General features: G+C 54.2%; 1 protein-coding gene across 3 annotated transcripts; it reads right to left on the bottom strand.

Annotated features, from left to right (window-relative positions):
- Nucleotides 1-365: 365 nt before the first annotated feature.
- On the bottom strand, nt 366-14,338 carry FOXRED2 (FAD dependent oxidoreductase domain containing 2). 3 transcript variants are annotated; one of them, XM_082420783.1, is made up of 9 exons: nt 14,221-14,338; nt 13,048-13,596; nt 11,088-11,339; nt 10,703-10,966; nt 10,179-10,345; nt 7,400-7,565; nt 5,321-5,562; nt 3,955-4,125; nt 366-1,183 (listed from the first exon to the last, which is right to left on the bottom strand). In XM_082420783.1, exons 2-9 carry the CDS (start codon nt 13,593-13,595, stop codon nt 930-932), a joined length of 2,064 nt encoding a protein of 687 aa, XP_082276909.1. In that variant the 5' UTR covers nt 13,596; nt 14,221-14,338; the 3' UTR covers nt 366-929. The 3 variants fall into 3 exon arrangements, with proteins under 3 accessions (XP_082276909.1, XP_082276911.1, XP_082276910.1); XM_082420785.1 differs by having other exon boundaries at nt 14,083-14,299; XM_082420784.1 differs by lacking the exon at nt 10,703-10,966 and having other exon boundaries at nt 13,048-14,305.
- Nucleotides 14,339-15,154: the final 816 nt, after the last annotated feature.

Here is a 15,154-nt window from a genome sequence, read left to right as displayed (position 1 = left end):
TGCCGTGGGACAAAATTTGGTCATGAAATGTCTCCCAAATATTGGTCAAATTTCCAACCAAGAGGAGGATCTGAGAAATGGAGTTATTTCCCGCTATATCAGTAAACAAAGGATGTCACACTCATCAGCGATTGCAGCCACCACTGATGTGAGCTGGTGAGCTCTGAGGGAACTCAGGAAGGAAAGAATACCTGCCATCCAGCAGCCATCAGAGGCCACTGCCTATGGTGAGCCCTGAGGAAACTCAGGATGTGAAAACATAGGATATTGGCCCCAGACAGCTGAGGTGCATTTCAAAGGAAAGATTTCAGTGAGCCCAGACTCTTGCATCTTCCCATATGTAGAAAAGCGCTAAATTCCTGAACTTGGGATATCTGGTTTTCTTTAATTAACAATAATCTTTTGATGTTCAGACCACCTGCCCTTTGTTGCAAAACTTCTATATAACCTGGCTCCCCCCTCACCTCCTCGGAGCAGTTCTTTCAGGGTTATTTGAGATGCTGCCTCCTGGGTTTGAAGTCTTAAAAATTCCCGCTGAATAAAACATAACTCTCAACTTTTAGGTTGTGAATATTTTTTAAGTCGACAACTGGAAGGAAAAGGAACCACTGGGCACTTGATGGGGACAGAACTGAGGCCAGCCTGGTGCTCCGTGACAGCTCATTTGCAGACAAGTCCGGTGTGGAAGGCGGCTCCCTTCCATCTGGCAGAAGATGCTTTCCCTGGACCCCACTTCCCAGGCACCCCTGAACCGAACAGGAGGGGAGACCACCGAGTGGCCGCCCTTCAGCCCTTACGTGCCCTCCGTGTGGCTTTGGTGCGGTCACTGCGATGATCTGAGGTGTCTCTGGCAATCACGTCGATGGGAGCACTGAACCGTGGGGAAAGAGCAGGGCTGACTGTGGGCCTGGGCGGAAGAAACCTGGCTATCAGAGCTCCTCTTTGTTGCTGTCGAAGGGCGAGACCGGAGGCCCTGGAGCCAGAGGGTGCTGTCCTGGCCCGTGGTCGCCAGGTTGCTGGCCGCTGTCTCCCCGGCCCACAGTGGCATAGTCCCACAGGAGCCCGCTCTCCACGCCGCGCTGGCGGAGGCTCTCGGTTCCCACAAGCCCCTGTGTTCTCAGGTACCCCTGCTGGCAAAAGGGTGGCAGCTTCTGGCGTGTTAGGGCGAACAGGAAACAGGACTCTGCACAAAAGCAAAAGGAGGTCGGGCTGAGAGGTGTGGGGAGAGGTGCAAAGGGAGGGGGTGCCAATGCCCCAGGGGCCTCACCTGGTTCCCTCCATCCCCTGAGCCTGGGAGCTGACTTTTCTGGGTATCTCACGTCTGACCTGGGTAGCCGTGGATCTCATCCCTCCCTGAGGTTCCAAGACTGGGAGGCTACCTCAACATTTTGGAAAAACAAGGCTCCAGAGGAAAGCAAACCAAAGAGATGGCTCAGCTCCCAGAGGTGGGAGGCCCGCATGCTGCTGTGCATGGCGCCAGCGGGGTGGGCGCTCAGCCACCCGGGAGCAGCCCCTCAGCCTTCTCTTCCAGGAGCCACCCCGGGGGGGCTGGGAACTTGGTGGTCAGTTCCATTTTGAGCTCAGAGTTCCCTGCAAAGATTTATTCCCTCAACAATGTCTGAGCTGCAAATACTGTGTGTAAAGCACGATTCTAAGCACTGTGGGGGACATAAAGATAAAACTGCTAAACCCTCGTCTGTGCCACAGCAGAAAGTTGGTGTGTAGGTCAAATCTGATCAATGAAGAAAGAGCTGTGGATACGTGTTATTTAAAAATATTAAGAGACAACCAGAAGAGCTAGAAGTCATTCCTTCTGGGGAATGGGAATGGAAGTGGGTAAAAAAGCCTTTTAGCCAAGTACTTATATAACTTTGACTTAAAGAATAGAAAGGATGAAACAGAGGTGGGCTCAATCTTCTAAGGGATTTAGAGACAGGATGGGAAGATGGAGTGAGTGTCAGAAAACCATCTTGAGTCTCTCGCCTCAGTGAATGGGCACATTACAAAAGGATGCTGTAAGGCTCACACGAGTGACCAGGCTGTGAGGTGCCACAGGAAAACTATTTCCTACCTTACCTCTGACTCACAGTACAAAGGGCCCCTGCCAGAATGGTCCATGACCATCCTCTCTGAGCAGGGAAGATAGCAGATGTGGGAGAGGACGGAGAGGGGCAGTGAGGTGGCCTTTCGGCAAGCACCTCCTCCTATGACATACGTCACCCCTTCTGCAGGGGCCAGGGCGTGGAGAAGCCCAGCAGATCTGGGTCCAGAACTAGCAGCTGCACACCCACTAACCGGGTGGAGGGAAAGCCCACCCTCTGCCAGCTGGCCCTTTGTGGAGAGGATTCCTTCAAGTTCAAGGCAGTGACACTTAGTGGCTTATACTGGTGAGTGTATCTAGGGAGTAGGAGCCAGGAGGCTGCAGGGCCTGTGATGATGGGTCGGCAGGAGCCATAACTCAGGGTAGGAATACACTCCCTAACAGGCACTGGCATTTCTGTGTATCCTGAAACCTCGAGAAACAGACAGAGGTTTTGCAGCTGAGGTCTCTAGGCCTATAGTGGGTAATTTCATGTGTAAGTGTATGGTCAGTTTATGTCTGCAGAATGCTAGTACTTCAAAGCTGCTTAGCTCTGCTCTATGAATTACCCCTGTTTGAGCATCTACATACATTTAGACTATTAACTTAAAGTATTGTTTTAAGCCATCTCCCTTAATATATACATTTTTATTTCAAGGTAGACTGAGGGATGAAAGAAGGACACTTGCTCTCTGCCCCGTAGGCCAAGGACTGACTGTCTCTAACCTGGTTTGATATGAATAGTGCGTGATATACAATCACTGTTCAACAGATGTTTGCTGGACAGAAATAAAGAGTGGGTATCCTGGTAATTCAGGGGGTTAAAAAAAAAAAAGACAAAAATTTGGCTTGTTTTGGTCAGTTCTCCCTCTGGATCGTGAGACTTCTCTCCCCAGGTCCCTCTTTGGGTTTGACTGTCAGAGCTATCTTCCATCCAGTTCACCAATTTTCCCTTCATCTCTGTCTAATGTGCTACTAACCTTGACATTGAGTTTCTAATTACAAATTTATATTTTAATTTCCAGAAGTTCTATTTGGACCTTTCTCAAATCTGCCCAGTCCATTTTGGTAGTCCTACCCTTTCATTCTATTTTCAGTAATCTCTATTTTATTTACTTACAGATTTTGGACATACTTTACTTTTGTGTTGCTTCTGCTGACACTCCCTCATGGTAGTTTGTATCCTTACGTGTTAAGTGATTTCTGCTTGGGAGTTCATGTTCCTGGGAACTTTATCTGGGGGAATTCTTTGAGGCCTAGTTTTAAGGTATGTGTCCTCACAGAAGACTCACATCGACTTCTGTGATTTCTGCACCACAACGATAGTGTGAACTTTGGCCCCAAACTCATGAGTGAGGCCTAGTGGATGGAAATTCTCAGGGGAGATTCCCCCCCGCCCCTACCCAGAGCCAAAAAGCGTGCGTCTCCTCTAACTCTCTTGGGAGTGCTTTCTGCCTTCTGCTTTACCCACTGAGATCCCAGCTCTATTTAAAGGTCTCTGTACAGACATCCTACCCTGCTCCAGCCTCGTCTTCCCAGCTCCAAGTGCTGGTCAGTTACCCGGGCTCTAGGCCACTGACAGTCAGCAGGTATCCCTCATCCAGCGGTGGGTTTGTGCTTTTCTTGGTGTTTGGCCTCTGGGGAGTTCCCTTATTTTCCTGCCAGTTTTTTAAAAAAGACATTTTATTCAGTGTTTGCAGGTGTGCTGTACTGGGAGGGGGTTTCTGTGAACACCGAGTCCTCCCATTGTAGGAGATGGAAGTCTTGGGTCTGGGTTTCTAGACGTGCATCCTAAAGTTCCACAGGGCACGGATCTACCCGGTCTTCTTCACCCTCCAGCTCAGCCCCTTTGTCCTTCCGGAAACTTAAGTTACCTGCATAGAAGCTCCGGAGATCGGTGTCCAAGCAGTTCTCCAGGAAGCGCCTCAGAGGCAGAATGTGCCCCACCGGGGCCGTCCAGTCCGTCAGGAAATCTTCCACGATGTGGTGGATGGCCGTGGGCCGCGGCAGAGGCCAGCCTGCGGGGCGGAACCTCACCTCCTGCTCTGTGGGGAGGAGAAGGGGCGTCATGTCAGAGCCGAGCGCGGGGCTTCCATTCCCGGGGCCACGTCCCGGGTGCCTGCCCCCCAGCCCCTCGCGCTCAGCCTTCCTGATGCACCTCTGCATGGGCCACGGTCAGCCCGTTCAGCTGTCCTTCCGAATGTCTGGAAGGTGGACGTGAGGGAGAGGGACGAGACCAGACTCATCCCCTGCACTGTCAGTGGGCACAACTAAGACCAGTCACTTGAACTTGGTTTGCTTCTAAGACTGTCGTGGACTGAGGTCTATTGTGGCTGCTTTGAAACTGGCCTTTCTGTGAGGAGACTCGGGGTCCTGCATCCAAGGGGTCTTAGGGCCCCTCTAGTGCAGTTTCCTACCTGGTGGGTGCCCTTCCGTGTGTCCCTGCCACAGGGCACCAAGCCATGACCACCCCTGCCTCGGGAAACTCTGGGAGGTGGCCCATCCCACCCTCGGCAGCTTCTGCAATTAGCTGCTCCTTAGCGTGAACGTAAACCTGCGCTCCTGTCACTTCTACCTGTGGACACTACCTCTGCCCCTTGGAACGGCCTCTATTTTTAGATCATCCTCTTCCAGGGGACATCCCTTCAAGTTTGGAAGCAGGAGTCGTGTTCCCCAGGTTGGTCATCATTCGGTAGCTACTCCGTGCCGGGCACCATGCTGGCGTTGTGCTGTATCATCTCATTAACCCTCATCCTACAAGGAGGGTGCCATGGCCACCCCCATGTCACACCCGAGCAAGCTGAAGCTCAGTGGGGTGAAGTAATGGTCCAAGGTTACACAGCGAGGAAAGGACGGCCCTGGGACACTGCCCAGCTCTCCTGCTCCCCTTCTGTGCTAACCAGTTCCCCTTCCCTTCCCTGTTCCTTCTAAGAGTCAGTCCCCAGATCCCCGCTCCCCACTCCACGGTCAGCCTCCTTTGGAGACAGCAACAACAGTGCCCCTCTGACGACGTGGTGCCTGGAGGTGATCACGCCGCTCCACACGTGGCCTGCCCAGGTCGACGTGTGGGCCAGAATCTGGGAATAGCATTTATCGTTCTTGGACCATCTGCCCCATTTAGGCTCTAGGCAGAGCCCCTAGCGGCCCCCCTTCTGTCAGCTGAGGGTGCTGCATGACAGCTTAATGGCGCTGGGGTCCGAGGAGTGCCCTCGCTTGGGGGAGAGCGGAGACCCAGCTCACCAGTGGGGAGATGCCTGTAGTAGTAGATGACAGGATGGAGGAAGTTAGACAGCCAGGCGTCTTCCGTGTGCCCCACAGAGCGGTCATAAAAGAAGACGTCCTTGTCGGGCCCAGAGAAGTTCCGGCCGTACTCCATATTGATGACGAAGAGCCCGTGCCTGGCCCTTCTTCCTGTGATTGTCTCCAGCTGGGCCAGCATCTGCATGGGGAACTCCTCCAGGTACTCAAAAGCAGTGGCATTCCTGGGGACAGGGGCAACACGGCGGGGGTAAGACCCTCAGTGCTGCGGCAGAGGTGACAGGAGTGTGCGTGCGTGTGTGGTGTGTGCGTGTGTGGCGTGTGCGTGCGTGTGTGGCGTGTGTGTGGCGTGTGCGTGCGTGTGGCGTGTGCGTGCGTGTGTGGCGTGTGCGTGCGTGTGTGGCGTGTGCGTGGTGTGTGCGTGCGTGTGTGGTGTGTGCGTGCGTGTGTGGTGTGTGCGTGCGCCTGCCTCTCCTGCCTAGAAGCGCCCGTCAAACGGCGTACAGACACTCATCAGGCCTGCGCGTCTCACTTGAATATTACTGTTACAGCTGAGCCCTGACTTACACGGGGGAGAGAAGACAAGACGCTGAGTAACCTGAGTGGGTATCTGGGGAGAGGGGGAGCCAGGCTGAGAGACCAGTGAGGGAGAAGCCCTAGGAGGGAGCGAACACCTTGGCATGTTCAAGGGACAGGAAGAAGGCCTGTGTGGCTGGAGTGGAGCCGAGGGGGAGGGGAGGGGAAGTCGGCGGGGGCGGGTCAAGGAGGGCCGTGTGTGCCACGATGGGAATGTCGGGTGTCATCTGGGCTGAGAAGGGAAGCTACGGGCCTTGGGAGGATATTGAACAGAGCTGAATTCGAGTGATTCAAGTTTTAAAAGAATCACTCTGGGTCTTCCCTGGTGGCACAGTGGTTAAGAATCCGCCTACCAATGCAGGGGACACGGGTTCGAGCCCTGGTCCGGGAAGACTCCACATGCCGTGGAGCAACTAAGTCCGTGTGCCACAACTACTGAGCCTGTGCTCTAGAGCCCACGAGCCACAACTGCTGAACCTGCGTGCCACAAGTACTGAAGCCCGCACGCTGAGAGCCCGTGCTCCGCAACGAAGAGTAGCCCCAACTCGCCGCAACTAGAAAAAGCCTGCACACACCAGCAGCCAAAAAAAAAAAAAAAAAGAATCACTCCGGCCACCATGTTGAGAGCAGACCATGGGGTCAAAGGTGAGAGGCTGCTGTATCAGTGCAGGTGAGAGATGCTCATGGTCCAGACCAAGGTGGCAGTGGGGGCGCTAGTGAGAGGCAGATTCTAGACACAGTTTGAAGGTAGAGCTGATGGGACCTACGGATGCTGTGAATGCGGTGAATGGGTATGAAAGAGAGAGGAGTCAAGGGTGATGGGGGTTTTGCTCTGAGCACCGCTGAGTTTCCTGCATGTCCCTGAACTTAATGTGCTGCTGCACTCACTGGCTTTGGACCAGGCTGTTCCCTCTGAGAACCAGCCCCACCGCTCACCACCCTCAGCTCTTCTCCCTTCCCTGCTCTGCATGGTTTCCTTCTCAGGGAGCGTCCTCTGTGATCTGCTGCTTATCACTTGATTGATAAGGAGCCGACATGGTCTGGCCCAAGGAGCTCTTACACCCACGCAGGTGGTGATCCGTCATCACTGCAGTTCACTGCTCATCTGTTTGGTACCAGACGCTTTTCTACCAGTTACCTTTACTCCTTCCTACAGTCCTGCAAGGTAGGTATTATTAGCTCTATTTTGCAGATGAGAGAAAGGCTCAGAGAGACTAACTAACTTGCCCCAGATCACATGGGTGGAAAGTGGCAAAGCTGCAGCACACCCACGTGTCTGTCTGTCTGTCCGTCAGTAGAGCTTGTGGTGTTGATTTCACTGATTTCCCCAGAACAGACTGATCCCCACCCTCCCTGCCCACCCCACCAGCCATCTTCATCTTAGCAAAGAACCACTGGGCTCTTCCACACATGCAACAGGAAGGGAAGAGCAAGACGGGGTGGGAGGGGGAGGGGCAGTGGGAAGGCGAGGGCTGGACTACTCACTCCTTCAACAGGACCACGTCGGCCAGCACACTGAACATCTGGTAGAGCCCAGAAGCCTCGTTGACGCGCCGGATGATGGCACTGGCCAGCTGCGTGATGGGGTGCTGGGTGGAGGGCCAGGTGACGCCGTGATGACGCTGCTCCAGCAGCCGGTGGACGGCACGCACTGAAATGGCCAGAGGGAGGAATGGCATGCTGCCCTTAAGATGTTATCTTTCACCTCCGGGGAGTTGGGGGGTGACGCAGAGCCCCACCAGCTCTGCACTCAGGACACGCTTGTATGCGCGGCTCCAAGAAGATGCCTTTAGAGCAGGGTCTGCACGTGTGTTCTGAAAAGGGCTGGATGGGAAGTTTCTGGCTTTGCAGCCCAGACGGTCTCTCTCACTTGACTCAATTCTGCCTCTGGTGGGAAAGCAGCCATAGAAGACCGCGAAATGAACGGGCACGGCTGGATTTGGTCCCCAGGCCCGAGACTGCCTGCTTCTGCTTTAGGCCATCTGCATACGGAAGTCCTGCCACTGTCACCTCACATGTGATGCGTCCAAACCAGACCTAGAGCCTTCCTCTGCAACCTCTCCCCCTCCCCCCAGTCCCCATGTCTATCAGAGACTCCCAAATGGAAAAGCTTTGACTGCTCCCTCTCCTTCACAGCCGAAAGCCACATCTGTTACTAAGTTCTACTTTGAGATGCTCTGTATATCTCTGGAAGGATAGAAAAGCAACAGCCATCTCAAACAACAGGGGGACATTTTCTGTGTACCTGGGGCTGCCCTTACACAGCTGTGACACCGGGGCACCACACACAGGTGCCTGCTCCTCGAAATGAATCAACACAACACCCAAATCCGGTAACAGCGAGGACACAGACAGTTCACGCGCTGGGAGACTGGGTCGACCAACGGTCACAGGAAAGGATGTTCAGCCTCACGAGACAGACAGACAGACATCTGGTTCTCTGGAGGAAACAAGGTTATGCTGCGTTTTGTGAAAGGATGAGGAATTACACAGCTAGGGAAGTGTGGGAAGGGGGCCTGACAAAAGCAGCATGGGTGCAAAGACATAAAACCTTGAGAAACTGGCACATTCTGAAAAGGAGGCGAGGGCCAGGCTGGGCAGGCGAGCTGATGCCGGCTGCACGAAACTCTGGATGCCATGCCGAGGACCTAGCTGGGGAGCTCCTGGAGGTTCTTCTGTTTAAAGAACAGTGTTCTGGTGGGTACCGGAGTGGCTGGATGGGAAGCCAGAGGGACCAATGGCAGGAAGACCAGTCAGGAGAGACCAAGAGGTCCCAAGTCAGGCAAGTGAGGCTGGGATGGACTGGAGAGAGACAGGAGGGGGAGGGGCAGGGTTCCCAGCAGGCCCTACCTTCTGAGGTTACCATCTTTCATCTTGCTTTACTCTGGCTTGCTGTTTTCTACTTGTCTCCCTTGGGGACCTGTTTTTCAACTGAATGATGAGCAAGGTCAGGCAGGATGTACTGTGTACAGTCACACTGCCCCTCCCTCTGGTGGGGTCCCCAGCTAGTAGGAGTCACCACAGCTCTTGGTGGCCTGTCTATCCAGGATTGTTTCCCACTTGCCTGAAGCTTAGTGGTCAGCTGGGAGCCTCAAAGTCAGACAGGTGTGGATTCAAATGCCACCTCTGCCATCCACTGGCTGGGTGACTTTGGGTAAGTGACTTAACTTCTCTGTGCCCCAGTTTCCTTCTATGAAAAATGGAATTGAAATAACAGGATGTCTCTTATGGGGCTGTTGGGAGAATTAAGAATGTGAGCTGGGGAAAGATGAGGGGACAGAGGGAAGCAAGAGAGATGGGGCAGTACCTGTCAGGACAGCAGGTGCAGGAAGGGTGACATGCAGGGGAACGTGAGGAGTGTTTCTTGCTGGGGACACAGCTGGAGAGATGACTCTTCCCATTCTGTGTGTGTGTGTGTGTGTTCCATTTGCAAATATTTTGGTAAACAGACGGCTAACGTTCTCGGTTTCTTTCCCTGACCACATGCAAGGGGTATAAACATATCATCTGGAAATCAACAGCAAAGCATGATTATCTTTCCCTGTCAAACTGGAAGGAGAGTGAAATGCAAAAAGTAGCATTAAGGCAAGTGAGGCATCAAATTAAATATAGAAACATCAGGATGAAGGACCCTTATGGTGTTTTCATGGTCAAATTAACTGGCCCATGTAACACTCGTCATGCAATAAAGCACCCATCCAACGGGCTACCCAGAACGCAGAAAATTGGTACCCTTAGTACCGAGAGTTTTCAAAGAGAGCTGATATAATCTAGTTGCAATTTTTATTGAAATTTGTTGGTACCCAAAGAGTCTATGTGTACGTAATGCTTTACAGCTCCACGGTCTCCAGATATTACCTTATTTAGTCCTTACAACAGCTCTATGGGGTGAAGAATTCACCTCATTTACAACTCTGGCATCTGGGAGGGCCAGCAGAGGCTTAGGGAGGTTATGAAGCCTCACCCCTGAGACCGCCCAGCTGCTTCCCCAGGTTAGCAGCCCCAAGCTCAGCATCCTTGCCAATCATGGTGACGCGGGTAACACGCCACCCCCAGATGTACTTACTTTTACACCCTATCTGGTACTTCTCTAGATGTGTCCTCAGACCAAGAAAACCCACTGCCGCCTGCCCCACAGGGAATTTGTGACAATCAACTGCTGATAAGTAATCCCTTTAAGGCTGCTTTAAGGGAATCAGGCGTGTCTTTACAAACCCTGGGGACGGTTCTGTCTGGGGACAGCGGCCCTCTCTGCCGGGCTCACCTGTGTATCGGAATCCATGGATGAAGCCCCCAGCAGATTTCCGGTAATCCACGGAGTGGCTGGCAGTCCCCAGGACAAAGAGGCCCCGGCTCCCTTTGGACTCATAGCTGGCTTTGACCAGGGGGTACTTCTTGCTGAGCTCACCCCCTGCAGAGAGTCGGAGGGACCTGTGAGTGGAAAGGGCTGTGAATAAAATCGCTGCTATGTATGAAACACCTTTTACAGGCTTGGCACTGAGCTAAGTGCTTACATTCCTGCTCAAATTTTAACCACACCATGACCCTAGGAGGCGGGTATGACGATGGCCATTTAGCAGACAGAGTAACTGAGGTTCACGTTAAAGATGTGGTGGGTCAGGGACAGAGCCAGGATTCAAGCCGCACTGGAGGCTGGGCTCTGGGTCCCTGTGTGACCTGATGGCACAGGAGGATCTGCTCCAGCCCTCTGGCGTCTCCTTGTCCACCTGGGCCTTGACCAGAGGGCTTTGCTGAGAGATCCAGCTCCTCCCCTCCGTTCGGACTCACTTGCTGAAAATGGAGAAGTCGAAGTTCCAGCCCAGGCAGCGGATGACCCGGTCGTAGGCCACGCGCAAGGCGAAGTTGTCGTTATCGTCCTGGGGGAGGGGGACGGCGTCGGCACTCCGGTTGCCTTCCTCCAGGAAGAATTTCAGGGTGACGTGGAACTTGCCCTCGTGGTCCTTCACAACGGCCAGATCCGTCAGGTCAGACTCGAGCAGCCCGTCCAGGGACTTCAGTTGGTATGTGTCCAACAGGCCATTGTTGATGGCCCTGGGGCCCAAGGGGAATGTCAGGAGAGAGAAAGAAGTCTGTGCCGGGTAAGGGAGCCTCAGGGACCAGGGTGGGGGTCAGGGGCTGGCAGCACAGCACACACAGTACCTGCCCAGCATACCTGAGGTCGCCGACGTAGTGGGTGGCCCAGGAGAGCCGGACCCGGGAGCGGCTCAGCATGTGGATAAAGTTGGTGACACCCAAGATGTTCTCCGCCGTCTCAAAGGCCGAGTTTCCCCGGCCCAGGATCAGCACATTCTGACCCACGAAGTCCTTGGGATCCACGGACACGGACTCATAACCATCCACGTATTCAGCGCCAGGGAAGTCAACCTGGTTGGGGACTGACAAGCCGGTGGCCACGAGAAGGACGCTGCAGGTGGGGGACAGAGGGAGGATGGCTTAGCCTCTTAGCTATGAGACCACGAAGTGAAAATCCCTCTTTGGACCTGCCGCCTGGCTCGCCCGCCTCACCCAGACTGCTGGCTCCTAAAAGAAAGCAGGTCATTCATTTATTCACCCACCTCCTGACCTGTCCCAGTGCATCGGAGACTTTACCCTGGCCTCTCACTGAGTGATCCAGTGGGTGCAGTTTCCTTTACACCTTCCTGGGATTATACCAAACGTGAGAATTAGTTTTGCTTTCTGACTTTGGAGAGAGTGACGCCATGAGAAATGGAATAATTCACTTAATTTTGAACATGGCAGCCTCACCAAGTACCACCCTAGTCATGAAAATGAAACTATACGTTCTGCTTCCCCCTTTCTTACTTGCCTGGCAGATGCAGAATCTGCTGAGTGGTGACTGTGTACGAGGCCCTGTACTAAGTGCTTTCTGCCTCATCTTACTGCTCAAAGCAGCTCTGCATTGGTGTTATTCGGCCTGCTCTACAGGCGAGGAGATGCAGGCTCCACGTGGGCCCACGACCTCCACAGCTCCTTAGACAGCAGAGCCAGAATCTGACCACAGGTCAGCCTAATTCCAGAGTCTTGCTCTTTCTGCTGGTGGGGATTACAATCCTGTGGTGGACAAGCTGGGAGCTGGACCCTGTCGGCCTGCAGAGGAACGGTTTGATCACAAGGTAGTTTCGAAAACAGGACCGGGTGGCCTGGAGAAGCCTCTGTGGCCCCTTGCTTTCTGGCCTGTCCACTTGCTCACATCTGAATCCCCTACACCGTAGCACTGCTGCCTAAGATGCGAGGGTCCAAACTGCCCCAACCCTTCTCTCCTTGGGCTGTAACAAGCAAGAAGCAAGGCTGAGCCTCTGGCAAAAGGCATGAGAAAATGAACCGTGATCGAGCACCTGCCTGGAGCCAGGTGCTAGGCTGACGGCCGGGAAGGGAGAGGCAGTCGGGCACAGCGTTAAGAACACAGGCTTCAGAGTCAGGAAGATGTGAGCTCAAGTGGCAGCTGCGCCCCTTATTAGCTGTGTGACACAGCACCGGTTACTTAACTTCTCTGAGCCTCAGTTCTTCATCCATAAAATGGGGATCAGTGAACCTCCTTCAAAGGGTCCTTGTGAGGATTAGACGAACACAGTATAGCATATAACTCTGAATTTGGGTTCTCTACACTATGCTAAGCTTTCTCCCAAGTCAAAGCGAGCTAAAACTGAATCCTGGCAGCACTGCCTGTTGGCCCTCCCTCTCATTCAGTTCAGAAATCCTACTGAGCCTGTCTAACACTTGCTGGACACTTGCCAGCATTTCTCAGAATGTATTTTGGGGAACACAAGTTCTAGGAGATGCTCTACAAAAAGGGTTTTGTGGGTGCATAAGCTCAGACAATGCTCAATACCCAATGTTGGAGTCCTTCAGTGAATGTGAAGATACTGAAGACCGAAAAACCCTGGAGGAAAGAAATGGTCAGAATGTTCAAGTATGTACATACATTTCTAGGAAACACTTGGGAAATGACGGCTGAACTGAACCTCTTAGCACTGGATTTCAGTGGGAGCAAGGATGGTCAGAAATGCCTCTTTTCTCCCATTTCTCCCACACCTACGGGCCAACCAATGGGTTTCCTTCTTCCAGGGAAGGCACTGGCTTCAGCAGGTGAGCTCTGGAGCCTGGTTCCTTACCTACACTGGTATGCCTGGCCCTTCTGGTCGGTCAGGATGAAGTAATGGCCATTCCAGGCCCGCTGATCCTTGTTCAGAGTGACGTGAGCAATGGTTGTGTTGTACAGCACGTGGAGCCCCAGCCGGTCTGCGAAGTCGCCCAGGTAGCGCACCATGTCGCCGGCATCGGGGAAGTAAGCGTTGGAGTAGTGTCTGAAGAGCAGCCGGGGGTCGTGGCTGAGCAGAGAGTTCCAGTCATGACGGAGGTTGAACTCGGCGTTGGCCTTGCCTGTGTACCGCTTGTTGATGCTGATGAGCTTGCGGTGCCGGGGGTAGCGCGTGAAGAAGCTGCCCGGTCCCGGGGCGCGTTCGAACACGGCGTAGTCCCTGCCGGCCCGCTGCAGGAAGTAGGCCATCTGCAGCCCCGCGGGCCCGGCACCCAGGACACAGTAGTCCCGGTGCGTGGGCACCGAGGCCTGGGCGGGGCACGGGGAGAGAGCCAGGTGCAGGGCGATGGTCAGGAGCAGCCTTGGGAGGCCCCACAGCAGGGCCGCGGCGGAGAGGCCCATCCTACGGCAGACCAGAGAGGTGAGGCCTCGGACCACGAAGGCCCCTCGAGGCCCGCGGACGTGAGCCAGGAACTGGGGGCCCAGAAAGGCAGGGGCTTGCCGGAGCGCTCACTGCGACTTGGGGCGCAGCCAGGACCAGAACCCAAGGACCTCTGAATTCATTTGCCCCGACTCCATCGTTTCAAGCTCGGATCTGGGCTCCCCCCAGGAGTCCCCAACCCCTCCATCTCCCTCAGGACCTTAGTTCCCAAGGGCGCCAGACTCCTTATTGCCATGGTAATAAGAGGCTGGGTGTTTTCTCCAATTTCCCCTAATTCCAGGGATGCCCAACACCCCGCTAAGGCCTCCCAAGGCCAGACCCTCGAGGGTCACGTCTTTTTGGCCACGCCCCCGCGCTCCGGCCTCCAGCCTGAAGGAGGTGTGGTTTGCAGGCCCCCGTCCCACACCCGGGTCTCTTCGGTCACGTGACAGGGATGCCCCAGCACACCTGCTCGCGGAGCAGCGCGAGGCCACCCTCCTTCGGGCGCGCTGAATCAGGGAGCCGCTCCCCACGCGTGCGCGGTGCCCACGCCCGCAGCTTCCGCCTCCCCGGCCCGCCAGTCCACCCCCGGCACAGAGCTCGAACCTCCCAGCCGCTCCGTAGACAGCCCGCAGCCAAGTCAGGCCGTGCTCGGCCTGCCCGCGCCACGGCGGCGGCCCCGCCCCTCCCGCCCCGCCAATGGCAGGGGCGGGGTCACGTGGCGGCGCGCGTCATGCGGGCTGGGCTGCCGGGTCCTGGGCTCCGGATAGCTCGCGAGAGTCGCGCACGTGCTGCTCCGCCGGCCGGCGCGCGCTGGCAGGTGGTGGCCCGACTGAAGATCAAATCTGGCAAGTGGCTTGGGGCTCTTTAAAGCTGTCTTTCCACGTGTAAGGGAGGCACGGGAGCAGACGACTTTTGGAGATAATCCCAGCTGTTACACTCCATTACGGTAGCCAAAGACTAGTTGGGTAGTCAGTACTTTGGGACCGGAAACCAGGTTAATGAAGCCAGGACAGATAAACAAATTAACTCGTGTTCGCTACAATGATTGTCTATTGTTTACTAAGAAACAGGACTGACTGGATCTTCCACCAGAACAGGAAGGCCAGGGATTGTTTCCAATATAATGTAAATAGCTGACTGGCCAAATGGAATTTAGGGGTGATTTGCTTAAGGTCACACAGTTAATAAGTGGAGTGTGACATTAAAACCCCCATTTATACTCCAAATTATGAGCTCTTCCAGAAAGCTCGAGGGCTGTAACGAAGCGGGAGGGGAGGGAGGCCGGCATATATGTGATTTTGATGAAGGGGCATGTGCAATCAAGCACACATCTTGGTAGAAGGTTGCTGCTGTTCACAAGGAATTAACAGCTTAGTTAATGGTTTTAGTTCTCTATGGGAAAATGCAAGAAACTGGGTTCAGAAGATTTTCTCTTGAAAATAAATATCTGCCTGAAGGCCGGTTCTGCCACTTTTCTTAGAGTAAAAAGCTCCTCCTCCCAATCCTCATCCTGAATTCCTTCAGGGTATATTGTAGG

This window comes from Balaenoptera physalus (assembly GCF_965194825.1).
Source record: "Balaenoptera physalus genome assembly, chromosome: 13".
NCBI classification, from domain to species: Eukaryota; Metazoa; Chordata; class Mammalia; order Artiodactyla; family Balaenopteridae; genus Balaenoptera; species Balaenoptera physalus.
The sequence above is the reverse complement of the archived record's forward strand: the minus strand, read 5'-3'. Positions and strand labels throughout refer to the sequence as shown.